General features: G+C 46.0%; 1 protein-coding gene across 2 annotated transcripts in view; it reads right to left on the reverse strand.

Annotated features, from left to right (window-relative positions):
* Positions 1 to 9,745: 9,745 nt before the first annotated feature.
* Positions 9,746 to 17,677, reverse strand: part of LRRK2 (leucine rich repeat kinase 2) — a 68,645-nt gene continuing 60,713 nt past the window's right edge. For both annotated transcript variants that reach the window (XM_074582633.1, XM_074582724.1), the window contains 3 exons: positions 16,851 to 17,059; positions 13,547 to 13,621; positions 9,746 to 11,654 (listed from right to left, as the gene is read on the reverse strand). In XM_074582633.1, coding sequence (XP_074438734.1) covers positions 11,533 to 11,654; positions 13,547 to 13,621; positions 16,851 to 17,059 — 406 coding nt within the window. In that variant the 3' untranslated portion in view covers positions 9,746 to 11,532. The remainder of the gene's footprint in view (positions 11,655 to 13,546; positions 13,622 to 16,850; positions 17,060 to 17,677) is intronic.

Consider the following 17,677-nt stretch of genomic DNA (forward strand, 5'->3'; position numbering starts at 1 on the left):
CTTTGGCTTTTCCTTCTGAGGTTTCTTCCCCACTTCTGCTCGGACTGGTTCTGCTTTGGGCTTTGTCCTAACACTCGTTTCTTCTCTGCCTGGAACAGACTGTACTTACTGATGGGAGATTCTGATCTTGGTTGACTTTATGTACCAGAACTTAAATGTTATTTTCTATTCTCACATAAAAGAGCCAAGCGGTTTGGTGTGTCTTAAATCCTGTGTGGGGTATTCCTGTTGTTATGTCTAGAGCAAAGCTTGTGTGATGGCTAGCTGCTAATGGAAGAAAACTTGGGATCGACTTCCAGATGTGAGATGCTGCATTGTGGAGCGAATACAGGATCAGCTGAACCTGCAGCTGTGCTGTTTGCTTTCTCTCTACGCAGAAGGGTTTGGTTGTTACTGCTAGTACCACGTCAGCCTTGTACCACACGTTGTCGTTAGCTTAACCAGCATGTGCAAGGGCGTTCCAGAGAACACAGGAGTTTATTGCAGTGACTTCTTTTGGCTCTGTGTATTTACATTGTGTAAAAGTGAGTATAGTATGGAAAAATGAAAGGAATGGGTGTCCCAAGGGAAACAGAAACCCTGGTGTTGATGTGATGTGTATTTTCTGAAAGGGGGGATGGTAGATGAAAAACACCATTTTCTGGATCAGGAAAGATGGTCAAAAATATGTATTTTTATCTTTGTCTCTTACGTGATGTTGCAGGGACAGAATGCCAGGGAAGAAATTTTTAACCTTAATAACGCACTTGCATGCTGCTTGCAGGCTATTCTGGCTCCCCACGTCCACCTCAGCTGTCCTTCTGGACAAAAAGTCTTCCCTGCTTCCAGCTGGGATGGTTTGGGTTTTGGTCTGCTGCAGCTGTGCTCTCAGGTTGTGTTGGCAGGAGGACGGTCGCCTTGACTGCCTCCAAGCCAAGACCTGGGGTTCTGTGCCTGAGTGTGGCTGTCCCCGGCTCCCTTGAAAGGCACCTCGGTGTCACAGAAGGCCAGTGCCAGCCCTGAGAGGTGGGGAGGGCATGGGAGCTCAAGTAACCCATATTTCTCAAGTAACTGTTGTTTTTAGGGCTCAAGAGGAAACACTGAGCTGGGTTTTTAACAGGACAGAGCACCTTCAGCCCCATCACCTGTGAGCCAGAATTGCACGAGAAGTTGCTGTAAATGCTCTGAGTTAAGATGACACGCTTCACTACTGTGTTTCTGCATGTGTTTCACAAAATATTTCTAGTTAGAGAAAGAAACAGTGAGGATGTTGCCAGCCGTGGCACCTGCAGGAGTTCAGGGAGGGCGATTGCTTGCTTTATGGTACGGCAGAAGACGGGGCGAGATGTTCAGTGGGCAGGGGAGGCCGTGCAGGGCTGTTCTGCGGAGAAGGCAGCAGAAGCAAGCCAGCAGGGTAAAAACCGAAGATGGGGTCAAAACCCACAGTTGTGAGAGAGAATTCTTCGGGCAGAAAAATTGATCATGAGCTGACGTAAGGGGTAAATTCACGTAACTTATAATAATGCTGTCTTCTAGCTGAGTGATGTGCTGTGCTCTTGAGCTGTGTGAGATGTGCTGTGGTGGGTGTAGGAGAACAGTGTGAGGGGGGAGACGGTGGAAGTCTGGCTGTGGTGGATCCTACTGCGTGTTGTGGCTGCTGTCTTTGCGCTGCCTGTTGCTCCATCTTTCTTACCACCTTCTCTGCTGTGTTTATTGGTGCCTATTGCAGGACAGACCAGGAGAAGAGAGTGAAGTGGGTGTATGGATGGAAATTTCCTACTTCAGGCTCTCTTCACTCTTCCCCCCTGACTTTTCTAGCAGGTGTTTTGGGGCTCTCGCTGGCAGGGAGGTGAGGAAGAAATGTATGTGTGTCTGTAGGAGGAGAGGGATTGGGTTAACTAATGTAGCAGACTTTCTTTAAAAAAGCAAAACCAAGCTGCTGTTCCCTCCCATGGAATTCTCATCCTAGAAATAGATAACTTGAGTTTGAAAGAAAATTCAGCTCTTCCCATCTCAAAAGCACCCCACTGGGGACCAGTGCTGTGGGTGCAGTGCCTGGCCTTTCTGACCGACTCTGCCCTGGGTGCCTGTTTGTGTCCGTGGGGTGGCCCATGGTGGGATGGGGAGATGTTCTGGTGGAGTCAGTCCTGCTGGGGCTGGACTAAGACTGCCCATCCTCTGCCTTGCTCTCCCTGAGATCCTCTTAAGATTTTCAGGGACTGATGTGACAAACTGAGCCCTAAGCAGTCGGCATAGTTGCTTAGGAACGGTCAGAGGCAAATGTATATTTGGTATAAATGCAGCTGTGATTAACTGTACAGACAAAACCAAGGTCAGGGAGGCAGCTGTTGCCTTGTCATTTTGCTATCTAGTTCTCTGCGAGAAGATCCGGTACTAAGGACGTCTTGTATAACGCGTTACTGATGCAGTAACTGAAGCAGGAAGCATGTGATCACCGTGGTCACATTCCTGGTGGCATTGATGATACTAAAACTCCCTGCCCTCTATATCTTCAGAGGTAACCAAGCGCCACAGCGTTTTTCTGGGAGATACTAAATGAAAACAGCTTGTTTGGGGATACTCGCAAATATCTCCATCTGTTTTTTAAAAGGCACCCCAGAAGGTGGGGGTGTGGGAGGATACATCTATACGCATCACGTACTCGGATTGGTGCTTATTTGCAGAGTTACTTCTCGTAAAGACAGGGTTTGTTTTTTTCCTACCAACACTCAGTTAATGCAAATCGTGTCTAGCATTTGGCCTTGCTGGTGGTTTGTTGTTTAGAGGAAATATCCTTGCCTGCATATGTACTTAACATACAGTAGTTAATGCTTCAAGAAGCCTTAAGAGAGTCTGCCTGCTCCTTCGGGGCCCTGGCAAAGGTTTGGCGTTGTAGGCTGTCCACCTCTGCCCTCGCACCCCTCGCTGGAGCACCGGCATGCATTTCAGCTCGTCTCGTTAAAATGATATGAAATCTTTTCCTTTTGCCATGGCTTACTGTCCTTTCCAAAGCATTTCTGGTTGCTGCTGGCCCAGGAACAAGGCAGTGTCACCTTTTCCTGTCTTCCAGAAGAATTTTCTGCGAGCCGGTCCATAAGCTCAGTAAAGCAGAAACCTTTAGGGCTGTCCTGGGGGAGAGCTGAGGGCACGCTCTGCCAACACCCGCCTCTCCCTGCCTTTGACATGCCAGAACTCAAGCGAAATCTCATTGTGGCTCGTTTGTTGTCTATTTTTACGTCGTGTATATAAATAGAAATGTCAGAGCCCCAGGACCAGCAAGGTGAGGTGTGAAAAACAGAAAGCCAGGACCCGAGCTCAGGAGGGCCCTGCTGTAGGGGCAAGAGGTGACTGCGAACCGGTGCCGGGCAGGCTCGGGGTGAGCAGAGCTCCTCCCGGCTGCTGTGCCCGTGTCCCTCCCTGCGCCATCGCAGACTGGAGGTGTCACAAAAGCCATTCCCCAGGGAGCCCCATGGGTGGGCTGGAGCCACAGGCAGGCTGTGGCTGCTGTGCAGGACCCTCACCGCGGGCAAAGCGAGCCGGGGGCTGGCTGTGTGTTGCTGGGCTGTGGCAACGTGCTGCCTCATGGTGTGCGGGTCTGTGAGAGCTTCTGCTGGAGCCAGGGAGCTCCCACATTTGGTCCTGTGGCTTTTCCTACAGGGCAGAGAATGATGGGTCCTCCAGTGTTACTGGGACGCTGTTAGTTCTGTCTTTCAGCAGCGATGGGGCAACTGAGTAGCAACAGCAACTTTGTGCTTTGTTCTTCTGAGGTCTTGGCGATGCCTGTGCATCTCCACAGGTACTGGTCAAAGCTGACATGGTCAGAGCCCAAAGGGCTTTTAAACTAGAAAGCAAAGTTTGTCCAGGATAAAACCTTTAACTGGAGAAAAAGTGGATAGGTGAAGCGCTGCAGAGCTAAAAATAGCTGGTGATGAGCTTCCCTATCTGTTGTCCCTGTATTGGAGCCTGGATTTGGGCAAGCTGGCGGCTTTCTGATCTCCCCCAGGAAGGACCGTTCCTGCTCCTCTCCAGGGCCAAGGCCACCAGCAGCCTCTCAGCAGGAGCCTCTCCCCGCACCCACCTGCGTGTCCCTCTGCGACGAGCTCCTCGTGGTGCGAGTGGCACCAAGGAGTGAGGCGTCTCGCAGGGCTGCCCACCCGTGGCACCCCTGTGCTGGGGCTTGCAGGAGCAGGGGCGTGTGGTCCCGTCGGTATCTGGCACTGGTTTTAGTGGAACTGCAGTCACTGAGGATTAATTTTTTTTCCTTTTTTTTTTTTTTTTTTTTTTTTTTTTCTGTCCCCCCCAGCTCCAGCAATGGGAATTTAAGACACTTCCAGCAGGGCTGATTGCTCTGTACCAGCTTGCTACTGGACCAGAGCGGGCTGCGCTTCTGAGCCCCTGCAGAGCCCAGGTGTTGTGTCCCTTCTTGGGTTTAGCTGTAATGGCTATAAATCAGGGCATTGACGGTGTGTGTTTGTTGGTTTTTGGGTTTTTTTCCCTTACAAACTTTCCTGTAATTACAAGGCAGGAGAGTGTTTTGCCGTGAGACTTCGCAGTTGCAGAGCGCTCGGCACATGCTAGTGTTCTGGAGGAGGGAAAAAAAAATGGGGGGGAGGTGAGTTTTGACACATGGATAATATTTGAGAATTACTGTTTAGTAAAGCTTAATTACCTGGCTGATAGTTAGTTATTAAAAGCGTGTATGAATAACCGTGGCATTTAAACTGAGCCCGGCTGCCGAGCAGGGCCGGGCAGCCCGTGCCTCCGGCTCCCTGTCTGTCAGGGGCTGCTCTTGCTCTGCGTCAGCCGGGAGCGTGGGCTCTAGCGGGGGACTGACTGTTCGTTAAAGTTGAGAAATTAATTTTCCAAATTTTGAACTTTTCCGAAGTAATCGGAAACTCCTTAAACCTTTACTTGTGCACATGTGATTTAACAGCATCCTTTGAGTTTTGCCTAAACCTGACGGTGTTACACTAACGCAGAAGAGTTGTCACCGTAGCAGTTTGTGGAGGCATGTGGAGAGGGGGGAGATATTCCTCCACATGGCGGGCACCACCGCAGGGGGAGCGGATGGGCTTTTGGTCCTCCATCGGCAGCACCCGGAGAGCCTGGCCGGGGTGGAGAAGGGCTCAGCCCCGTTGCGTGGATGGCTCCCCTGCAGAGAGGAGGGCTGTGGGGCTGGTGTCTGAGCTCTGGTGGCTTGTTCTGATAGGCGAGGTGGCCTCTCTTGGATCTGGATAATGAACCACGGGTCCAAATGGAGCCCCCCTGGGGTCAGCACCCCCTTGGCCGAGCGCTGGGGCATTGGCCCCACTGTTCACTTTGCCCACCTGTGGACATAGCTCAGCAGAGACCCGAGTTTGAGCAGTGGGCTTCAAAATGGCAAAATTTACATGAGATTTATGTTGGGTGTTCATCAGGAAACGCTTACAATAATGTAAGGAAATTGTTAGTGTGCAGAACTGGCTTCCCCTTACATTTGGGTAAGGTCTCGCCCAAACCCGACGGGGTTCAGTGGTGGTTTCCTGGCAGCCGTGCACAGACCTGTCGCTTCCCAGCCCCACGGAGAGGGGCAGGGGCAGGAGCCCGGCAGGATGAGCCCGTACCGGAGCCTGGGGCGCCCCCCTGGGAGGAGGTTGCTGGGGGACGGGTGCTGCCGGGCGCAGGTCGTGGCTGCCCTGTGTCTCGCCAGCCCCTGTGAACGCCGTTGTGCTGGAGCAGACGTCTGGGCTCGATGTCCCTCAGCCCCGCACAGCCTTTACTGAGAAGAACTGAACTGGTGAAGAACTGAACTGAACTGAACTCTTTCTCGGTGGCTGCGGATTTGTGCTTGGCCAGAGGTCAGGGAGCAGGGGCCAGGGAGGGTGGCCGTGGTGGGGACGGCCGTGGGGAAGCCACTGCACATCTTTTGGCAGCTCTGCCACACCGAACCAACCCGCCCGCTGCTTCGCAAGCTGCAGATGTTGCTGCTGCTCTTCCAAGGGCTCATGGTTCTGCGAGCGCTTACGCAGCTTTTAAAATAAAAATTTTTTATTGTGACCTCTGATGATAATGGTGCAAAGTCGACATTTCTGAGCCTCAGCTCTGTTGATTTAAAGTCCAAACGGCAGAGCCCAGGAGCCCAGCCGGGGGCGGATCTTTCCGCTCTGCACAGAACAGATGTTTTCAAGGAGACGGCGGAGATGTCAAGGCAAGAAAAGCAGAATTGAGCATCAATGAACTAAATCTAATGTATTTGCAGAGCAAAGAGCCCGGTGTTTCTGTTGCCGCTGTATCACTTGCTTCCTACAAAGTCAAGTCTTGTCCTGCCATGCTGCGTCCTCAGGGAGAGATGGTCCTGCGTGGGCCGGGCTCTGACGGAGCTGCCGAAACCTGGAGCAGGGAGGAGGTGGCGATGCTGGGGATGTGTGACCCTGCGAGCCACCGTGCTCCTGTCGCCGTGTCGGGCTGACCCAGGGCCTGCGGGGGAGCCCAAGGCTTCTCCATTCCCTCTGTGACTAGTTACGCTGCCAGCCCGCTGGCCTCCCCTCCTTGGTGTCCTTCGGCAGGAAGACAGTTGTGTTTTTTCCTGTTCTGGTTTTTCCGCTGCAAAATGGTGCCTGTGCTTCTCCTCTGGATGGGAGCGGGGTCAAAGCCCACCACAGCAAAGAGCCCCCTCCATATGCCAGGCACAGCTGTGCCAGCGCCAGGAGGTGACACGGGAAAAGCACGGCAAAAGGCAGTGAAAAACGGTGCAGAAAAGGCAAAACACTGCAATTGCCACAGAAGATTTTAATTCCTTTCCCCTTTTCTGTCCGTTTTAACTTTTCAGGTCATTGATGCTAATGGGCTGTGGTGGAAGTGAAGTAAATAATTACCTACGCTAGAGATATAACATTGATTTTTAAGTCTCTTCTCACTAATTAGTGATGGGCTTTGGAGGGAGTGACGGCGGGGCTTAACTAACCTGACAGTATTCGCCTGCCGCCTTCTCAGGCTGCAAGAAAATCAAAGCAACGCAAAAGAAAAGGGAAAAAAAGAAGGCCTTAACTTGCTTTTACTTACATTTTGGTTTTAGTAGAATTGTATTAGGTTAATTTTAAAAAAACTACTTTTTTGTTGTTGACCTATGGGTGTATGGTAATTTTAAATAACTTCTTAAAAATAATTCCAGTTTACTGCTCAGTCCAAATAAACCACGTCAGGGGTAGGGACCGGTCACCGGGAGGTCACTGCAGGCGAAAAATGTTTTTTCGCAATTTGATAATTCTTGTAATTTTGTTATTGAATTGACCAGGACCTAGCGTAAGCATTCAGGAGTCTTCCTGAGGTGTCTTCATACCGTAGGTGCCCAGCTCAGGAACCCAGCCATGAGCGCTCTCGAAACTGAGCGCTGGGAACTTCACTTGCATTGGCCTCTGAATTTTTGCTAAAATGGGCTTCCCTTTGCTAATACAGCAATAATACAGCTGGGGGGTTTGGGGGGTTGTTCCCCCTCTTAAAATCCTGAATTTTAAAATACAGGTATGCAATAAGTACGATTCTCAGCTCTCAGGTGACTATTTAGGTATTAAGAAAATTGGTATAAAGATACATGCCTACCTAACTGCGGGGTGGGTGGGGGGGAAAGGTTTGGAAAAGTTCACAAAATGGTACATTGGCCAGCCAGTACGTGTGATTCTTAGTGACGCTCGTTCAAAGGCCTGGAAGGAGGTTTGATATAAAGCTACTGCGCAGGTCGGTGCAGTCCTGGGCTGAGTTCCTAACAGGGGTGAAGAACTCATGCAGACAGAAAAAACCAGAACAACTGCCAGTTCTGATCAGAAAATTTGGTTCTCTTAAGACAGGTATCGGGAGCTGTTTTCAGATTTTTTTTTTTTTTTTTTTTTAATAATGACTTAAAGGCCAGAAAATAAGTGAGAAAAAGAATTTTTTCATACACTTTTCTCCTTGAAAGACTGATAGAAAAACACAAATGTCATTCTTTTCCTCGTTTGCTGAGCCTCATTCTTTCCCCTTACGTTCTCATGTCTCTGGTATCTGAAGAACTCATGATGAAATGCATTATTTGTCTTGCTTATTTGATGGGTATGGTTATTAAGCGGCAGGAATGACAAATGCCCGTGTTTGGGGATTAACTAGCACCCAGGAGGCCTCCTTCCCTCTCCTCCATTACACGTCCCAGTTTTGCCCCAAAGTGGTACGTGAAGCAGTAATAAGATAATAATTAGGGACGCGAGAGGCAGTATGAGATTTCAGAGTAAGAGGAAGGCCAGGACATAATACAGACAGTCCATGAAGCCAGGCTGTAGCACTTGTTTGCAGTGGGATTAACCAGGAACCGCTTGTGAAAGAAATAAGGTCAAAATTGACGCACAGATGAACCAGCTCTATGTCAGAGCAAACAACCAATAAAAACAATGACTCTAATTAAAGTCGATGGAGGGGGAAAGATACTTAAAAAAAATTAAAATCAACACCTAGTCAAGCATGCAGCTTGGTCTTGTCCTTGGGTCTAAACCCCCGTAGCCAGTTCTGAGGAGCGTGGGGTTAATTACAAGTTCCAGCTCAGGTGTTACGTCGCAGCCACACCACCCTGCTTGGTGCCCATAAGCACACAGGCTGTTTTTTGAAGTAAGGGTTCTCTCTCTCTTTTCAGGTGCTGGATGTTATCCGAAGTTTACACGATAAGTGCTACGTCTGGTAGAGCCTATAGTCTTGTGTGATCACATCCTACTGGCTTCCAAACAGCTCCACTAAAGCCAGAGGGAACACAGAAAGTCATGAATCTTGGTTTTTTTTCATCTTTCCTTATAGTTTGTCAGTAGAGACAGTTCTGGGAAAGGTTTCCTTATAGCGCAGGTTTAAATGGTTGCTACGCGAAGTACTGCTCTTCCCCTTGGTGGCACGTCCCCGCTGGGAAGGGGACACCAGTCCCTGCGTGCTCCCAAACTGGACTTGCACACTTACTGCCTGTCAGCTCCTGGCCAAACCATTTTGCAGCCACCTCCTTGCAGAGCTTTCCCCCAGGCAGGATCCAGGCGGATGCTGAGGGCTGTCCGCTTCATTCGCCAGGGAATGCCCTGTCGCTGTTCTCTCCAAGAAAAGCCACGCTCGGCAGACAGGCGGCTGCGCATGAGCTGAACAGGGCTCAGAACGGCCGGAGATACAACTCCAGGCTGTATCAAACGGCAAAGAATAACAAGAAGCACCAACGCGTGGTCTTCAACTCTCTTCTTGCAGTACAAAAAAAAGTATCTGGGGAGGATGCAGCTGGATCACTGTGCTCCATATGAATGAGGGCTGCGTTCCGAAATAGTCACAGTGAGTTACCGCTGTTACAGAATTGTACCCTCTCACCACTGGTAATTCAACAGTGGCCAATTTAGTCAGGTTTGTAATAATCTCCTGTCTTTCGTTTGGTTGCTATTGGTTTTTTGTTCTTTGCTCTCCCTGTAATACCCACCATGTTGGCCGGAGTCAGTCTATGGATCGTCCTTTTCCGGAGAATCCTGGAAGAGGTGACCAATGACCACAAGGACAGCACTGGGTAAAGGTCACCTGCCACCTCTGGGAAAGGCTGCGAGGAGCACTTGCAAGGAGCACCAAGCAGAAGACAAACTGGGGAAAGGAAAAGGGCTCAAGACGTGCACCGAGAGACATGGAAGGAGTGGGAACACAGCTGTGTCAACACAACCCACAGAACCGGGACCTTGCGTCACCCTGAGGTGAGGGATTAAGCTCCACAAAAACTGCTCCTCCTTGGAAATTCAGCAATCAGAAAGGGGACTACGTTATTAACAAAGCACAGTTTTAATAAAAAGGTTTAAGGCATACATCTCAACATTACTTATAAATAAACATAATCACAATACATATATTTTATTTTTTAAAAAAGTATTCACTATAGATAATATATATTTTTGAGTTATAAAATCCCATATAAATAGCAAACTACTCTCAGTATGCAGAATACAAGAATACATAAAAACTGGGGTGCCTATCTGAAAGGAAGCCTGAGTACGCGCTCAACAAATGGCAGAAAATAGCACAATGATACAGTTGGACACAATAAATGCTGTTGTCCAAGTATGTAATTTCTCCAAAACTGTAAGAATGGAACTGAGAACTTTTTGGTTGCTCTACCTTGTTCAGCTCCATAGAAATAAACTCAGGAATGGCTCTGGATACTCCACTCCTTGAGATTTCAGGAGCATCCTATAGATTCTTTTTGGTATCAAAAAAAGGAAACGACATCTGTCTTTTGATGGACAGAAATAAGGCAGGCACTTAGAGCAGGTCAGCGCAGGCTGGAAGCAGCAGCTCGGACTCATAGCCAGAGAGCAGCAAGAGCCACCTCTGGAATGAAGATGTGTGGCAACCAATTCTTGTAGTTAGACGCAAGAGGTAGCCAATTCTTACACTCCTCAAGGTTCCCCTGCTTACCCCTAAAATAACACTATAAAGTAAAACCAGAATAAGCGGAAACTCCGCACATTATAAATATCAAAATGAAAGTTCCCTTTGGTTTTTTAAATTGAGATAAGCAAACCAGCAAGTTGGATGAAGAACCAGTGGTCTGGCTACAGCAGCGCGCTGCTTCCTTTGTGGTATGAGTTGTAGCTGCATTTAGAGCAGAGCTTTCAGCCTGTGCTTTCTCTTGGCTTTTCCAAGTGAGCTGTGCAACAGACACACGGGAATGGTAATAACAGAACCACAGAATGGTTTGGGTTGGAAGGACCTTAAAGATCCTCTAGTTCCAACCCCCTGCCCCGGGCAGGGACGCCTCCCACTAGACCAGGTTGCTCAAAGCCCCATCCGAATGTTGCTAAGGATGTGACTACACCTCCTAGGACAAGGCAGACTGCAGTACTGCAAGAGGACATCAACTTGCAGAAGTCTGTCGGTGTATTTCAATTTTGAATTCAGAGCTATTTTATTATTGTAGCACAACTTTTTTTTTTTCTGATGATAATGAAAAAATGTCAAGAATTCATGGGAGAAATAAAGACTATTCTGCCTGTTGTTTCCAAGGAGTAACGTAGTCATTATATGTTCCTTTAAACACTGTTATTATAGAAGATACAACGTCTTCTTTCATATACTCGGGGTCATGAGCTCTGACTTGTTACTAAAACATGAATCGTCAGAGCAAACTCATACATGCAAACTGCAATAAACACACAGAGGCTTAAACTTTGCTGCTTATTACAGCGTCAACTCAGTGGAGATAATGAAGTAAATAAGAGCCATCCTGGCTCAGTCCCAATTTAACCGGGATCAAAACCCGGATGAACGATGTTATACTGAAGTTGAGCCGTAGCTGCTGAGAGAAGAACTTCCCGAGTAAACAGATGCACGGTAATGCTTCAGATTCAGAAATTCTCAATAGTTTTCTGTCCTTTCAGATATTACAAATAACTTATTTCTTGTTATCCTATGGATACCAACTGCACTTCTCGTGGCAGTTTTATTCCTGCTTTTCGATTAAAACCCCCAGCAACAAGAAGCTATAAATATTGCACAGTAAGCTAGGACGGAAGACTAAAGAGAGAATGGCACTTGCAGGGCGACTTTTCAGTCCAAAGAAAAACTCTTCATTTTTTCTGCTAATTCCTGTCTCATTTCTATGTGTTTCTTCAGGTTTTGCACTTCATGGGGCAGGTTGATGTCCCACACTGACACGCAGGATTGTAATTCTGGAAAAAAAAATTATAAAAAATTGAAAACTGCAAAACTGCAACAGAGAAGAATTACTGCATAATTAGAATTGGTTTTACTTATCTGCTTATTTTTTAATTACTCATAAGTTGCCGCAATGAAGCATGATGCGTAGGACCTGGAAGACAAGTACTTGCAAGTACTTGCACAATGATTTGGATTCCAGTTCCTAAACTTAGAGTATACCACTTAAAAGCACTTGAAAAACCTTTTCTGGTGCCTGTGGGCCAAAGGTACTGACCTGAGCTACAGACAGTGCTGAGGTTTCTGCACAAAATTTTACCTGTGTTTTCCCGGGCAGATACACCCTAAATGCTTACAAGACCCAAACCCCATTCACTGTAAACTAAAAATGACAACTGATTTCATCAGGCAGTGAACATACTGGAAAAAGGTCACTTCTTCAATCTCCCTTCATCCAAAGAACTCTCTATTGATGGAGAACTTGCATTGCTTTTAGGGGAATAAGGGTAATTGAGAACACTTGCACGAATAAGGGCTCACAAACTAAGGCCCCAGGGTTTCTGGGAGTCTCTGATTCCTCTCTGTATAGTTAATGGCACTCTTAAATACAATACAAAGGCTAAAATAGTTGTTCTTATGGTAATAATCAGGGAATATCAGATTATAAAACCCACTACTATAAGTTTGATTCTTACTTTACTCCAAACAGTCATCTCATCTACCCTTGCCACCCTCAACTTTATACTGCCATTGCCACATTTTTAGGAGTCACTGAAACTGGGATAAGACAAAGGTGAAGGGCATCGATCAGAGCATCAGCGGTAACTGTTCTTAGAAAAAAACAAAGACAGAGATTTTCTATCCTGCTATTCCAGCACTTCACTATCCTAATTGTCAGGAAGCTTTTCCTGATGTCTAACCTAAATCTCCCTTGCTGCAAGAGAAACTGGTTAGTCCTTATCCTGTCCATAGGAAATATGTAGAAAGTCTTTATTCCCTTCCTCTTTATTTCCATATTTGAAGCCTATTATCATATCCTCTCTACGCTTTATTTATATTAACCAACTTAAATTCCTGTAGCATTTCCTCCCAGGTTGCATTTTTCTCCTCTGGACTATTCCTAACAGTCCCGATCATTCATCTATGTCCCCAAACGGATACGCTGCTCCAGCAGAGGCCGTATCAGCACTCAGCCGAGCGTAAGAACTAGCTCATGTCTCAGAGATGCCACTTTTTGATCGGTGTGAGAACGGTGTTTGCCTCTTCTGCACCAACGTGACACGGCTGACTCGTGTTCAGCCTCCGATCAATTATAACCCTTTTTCTGCAGCACTGCTGCTTAAGCTGATCATTTCCTCACCTTGGTACAACGGATCACTCCTAATTAAGTAAAAAGTCTTGCATTTGTCCTCACTGAATTGTATCCTGTTTCCTTCCAGACCATTTGTTCTATTTGTCAAGGTCATTTTGAATTCTAATCCTGCCCTCCAGTGTGCTTGTGGCTTTGTCTTAGCTGAGAATTGTCTGCAAATCTGAAAAGCACATTCACTATTCCTTCATCCACATCATTCAGGGAAACACTGAGGATTCACGGCCTAGCACAGACCCCTCTGGAAATCCATTTGATACGTTCTCCAATTAGACAATGACATTTATTTATTCCCCAAATACAGTTTTCCAGCAAATTATATTATATACTTCAAATAGTGGCTTCCTCTAATCCGTTTTTGGAAGTTACTGTTAGTTGGTATGGAGCCCAGAAATGCAAAAGACAACAAAAACTAATAATGACATTCCAAAAATTCTATCAAATAATGATCGTCAACTCTTCACTCTTAGTGGGTAGTCAAACATAACAGTGTCTACTCCACTAATAATACAAATTAATAAAATACAGTTCAGGTACCTTTGTGATATTTGTTGTCTTCGGTGTCACTTTTATAGCAATATCCCAAAACCAGGACCGCATTCTTGAGACTCCCTTTTTCAAAGAAATACATTATCAAATTTTAATTTTAATGGGAACTTTGTAATTTAAGGACAGAGAGAGTAGATAACCTCATGCCACTAAGAAGACAGAAAGCAGAGTTCAGTCAACTGGACCCTTTATTCAGAATCACTAACCATGAAAAACCCAGACATGAAAACAATATAGTTCATGTCTCTGTTTAATGTAGGGGTTTCTCAGGGTTCAAAGGCACGAGCACCGTGCCAACCGGCCTGTTGAACAAGCCTAAGAGCAAAGCTCCCCGTTATACAGCACAAGCCGAGGCAGCAGAGTCACAGCAAACAGGTATCACAGCGAAGGGATGGGCTGCAAATGGGGTCCCCAGCGCACGGCAGAAACAGAAAGTGGTGGTGATCAGTTTGGTTATGGAAAAACCAAAATAACCACATATGATACAAACTAATTAAAAGTGTTCTGAACTAACGATGGCATGTAGGAAAGGAGAGTTAGTAGGGAAGTAGAAATAGGCAATGGATCGTAGGAAGGTGCCTACTGAATAATGCAAAAAAAAAGAAGACTAGGAAGATAGGAGTGGTTGGACCACAGAAGGATGAGTTCAATGTGCCAGTGTTTCAATATCAACTTCCCACTCATTCCCAACAAGAACATGTGTATGAATGTCTTGCAAGACAAGATGGAAGCTGTTACATGTTCTCCTGCCACAGCAGCCCCCTGTCCCCCTGGCAGCACAAGGAGGGCAGTGACCCTTGGCCGTACGCTAGCAGAGGAACACAGGGCCTCGCTTCCTGAGTCACAGATTGGGCCAGGGAAGGAACTAGCCCTCCATGCGCAGACAGCCCAGCTGTGCCCCACACCTCCCCACACAGGAAGTCTTACACACTCCCCCAGGGAAAAGACGAGGAGGGGCTCGGTTTCTGGAGTATAAATAGACTGAGTATGGCTTACTGTGAAAGCCACAGTCTTGGAAGTTTTGTGTGACCACGCTGCAGCGTGTCCCCCATGATACATTCCTCCTGAATAATCAAACGTTTCTAGTGGTTCCCCCGGGACCTCTGCAAGGGAGAGAGAGATTGTTCCTGCCCTGTGGAAATCTGCAGTGTATTCTCCTTTGATGCTGATGTAAATCTGCTGATGGCAGATGAGGGCTGGTGGGAACCACACACATCTTCCATGCTCAGATTTTTCATCACTTCAATTTTTTTCTGCAACCAGTCCTATACATATTCCTTACAAATGTGACTGGAACGTAAATCATGTTTCTTATTCAGACTAGGGTCCTTTCTTACTATACAGAAGTCTAAATTTTCACTTGCAAAATGAACTACAGATATTACATATAAATCATTCTCTACGATAAGTCTCCTGTCTATTATACGTCAATGTGTTAGGCGACAGAATTAGAAAAAGACATTATATTTCTGTATTCATAGATCAGCTACAGATAAAATTGATGTCTCAAAGTCTGGCAATCGCTTTTCCATGAAATATTTACATCTGACTGACATTATATATTTTAATCTTAAATTAAACTATTTAATACAAAAATATTTCCCTCTATCTTCTCTCATTTCACGCAAGCAATGTGTTACTACTGAAGAATTGCTCAGCAGCCTCAGTGGCTTTTTCACTGATTCTGTAAAATCCCCAGTAAAAACAGTCTTTGAATTTAGGAAAAAACCCAGCGCTTATAAATAATTGCTGGGAAAAATGATCAAAAGAAGAAAGTACACATCAAACTGCATGTGTCAATCTTACTTGCCATTCTTGAGATTTGTGCAAAAGCAGCTAAACTCTTTCTCCTGAAATATTAACTTTTCTACACGTAAAATTTTGATTTAAAATGTTAAGGTGACTAGAAACAAAGACTATGAGACTCCAGGCTTTTTAAATCACACTGTATTATTCTATACAGTATACTTTCTCTATCAATTACAGTAATAAGTGAGGCTGAAATTTTGTTTTCATAGTAACTGTTCTTTACAAAATGCTAAAAATAAAATGTCCCTTTATATTACTAATATTTCATCTATCAGGACTACAAGGACTGAAAATACTGTGCTAGTGAATCTGGACTCTACAGCTGACACTCTTAAAAGCTGAGGACCAAACAGACTCTACAAACTCGCTGTCTCAGGGAAAGGCAAGTCAGAGGAAGATGGAGGTTCTTTTGATTCGTACAGCATTGTCAGCACGATGAGCTAACTGTGGTCTATGGATACTTCTGGTGCCAGAAAGGAAAAAACAGTCCCCACATTAAGTTCATGATGGTAACAAGAAAACATCCACAGCCTGCAGCTATGAAGTTTGTTAACAGAATTGCAGCGTGTTTCTGAGTCCACAACAACAGCTTCAGTCTTTTTTTGACAGCAAACACACTTTCAATCACACTGACAAGGGAACTCCAGAGTTTTTTTCAAAGCACAGAGGAAGGCAATGGGAATCCACATGTTGTGCCACAGAGTACTTCTTGAAGTAACATGTATTTTAAGCATACCCACCACTGCAGTACCATGAACTCTTGAGTTGGTATGGCCTTTACTACTTTTGGGAGAGATGCAGGAAAGTGCACAGGTGAAGGAAGTTACATCAGCCAAGAAGCACCCCATACTCAACTACGGACCTCTGGCTGTTTGTAATTACCACTGAAAACCCACAACTACTGTTGTCCCACAGCAGCTCAAAGCAACTGGCCCTGGGGACCGGAACAGCACATATATTCAAGTCTGCACCCTGAGTCCAAGTGTGCTGCACTTTCCCAGCTTTGCTGTGATCTGCCTGTGACTCAAATCTAAAAGAACCATTCCTGAATAAGGATGGGAGAAGAAAACTAGGCAATAAGCAATTAAGGGAAAATTATTAAAACCTAACAAGCTCCACAGAGAGAGAAGCCAGAAGCTTAACTTAAGCTGGAGAAAGAAGACAGGCAGACACAGATGAAGACTATCGGACAGAAGATGGTGAGAGCTGTGCTGAAGCATGGCATGGCGGGGGGTGTTCATGTGCTGCTCAGTGACAAGCTGGGGGAGAGCTGCTTGATGTGGGCACAGGTATGACAGCCCGCTGGTATTCAGCTAATACCGGAGCGTCTGACATTGACTGAAGATGACAGCAGTGGAATAGAATGAATGAACAAACCACAGAAAATGCTAATCTGTTCCTGGAACACCATGTCAAACAGCAGACAGCAACCCTAAACTTGGCACTGATTTCAAAATACTCATCATGTGATGGTTGTACTCACCTAGCTGAGCTGTTATCATGACTCTGACAGAATCACAGAAGTTGTCTATAACTCGTACAGGACGACGTGTTGATAAATCAAGCAGCAAGATATGTCCTCCTCCTGTCCCTATCCACAGTGCAGTATTTTTCTGCAGGCAAATTGTCTTCACTCTTCCAGAATAAGCCAGTTTATGTTTTGATTCCTTATTTAGTTTTTCCACTTTGTCCCTATAAGCACGGAGAAAATTTGTATTAAAATCTGGCAGCACACTACTCCACAACTGCTAAATTGACTCTCTCAATACCAGCCTTTTAAACGAGAAGCTGCAAAAATCTCATGCTAATCAGCTGACTGACTTGAAACAAACTGGGATGAAAGCTCCTGGACTTCTAAGACCCAGCTGGTCTGCTTCAAAAGACCTTTAAAGGCAGGTATACTTCTCTGGTCTCTCCTAGTCTGCAGGGCAATAATGTCACTGCAAAGTGGGAGGAGCACACCTAGAGCTGCTCCTCACCTCGCCATGAAAACGAAATGGACGTGGCACATTAAGGGAGAGCAACAATTTAAATGCAAATGAAAATCACAGTCACTGCTATTAAAATTCTGTCTCCTACTGAATCTGTGCATTGGAGAGAGAAGACATTCAGGGGATGCAGGAAGTAACTGGGTGCAAAAGCACTAGTACCTGAAGGACAGCAAAAACTTCCTTCTTTCTCGAGCATTGTTAAATGAATCTTCTCAACGTCATAGACAAATTGTGAAATATATTAAGGGTCTTAAAAAACTGAGATTCTGTATGGGATATTCTGAAGTTCCAGGCCAAAAGAGAGGAAAGGAATTCCACA

The sequence above is a fragment of the Larus michahellis genome, chromosome 1, assembly GCF_964199755.1.
Source record: "Larus michahellis chromosome 1, bLarMic1.1, whole genome shotgun sequence".
NCBI classification, from domain to species: Eukaryota; Metazoa; Chordata; class Aves; order Charadriiformes; family Laridae; genus Larus; species Larus michahellis.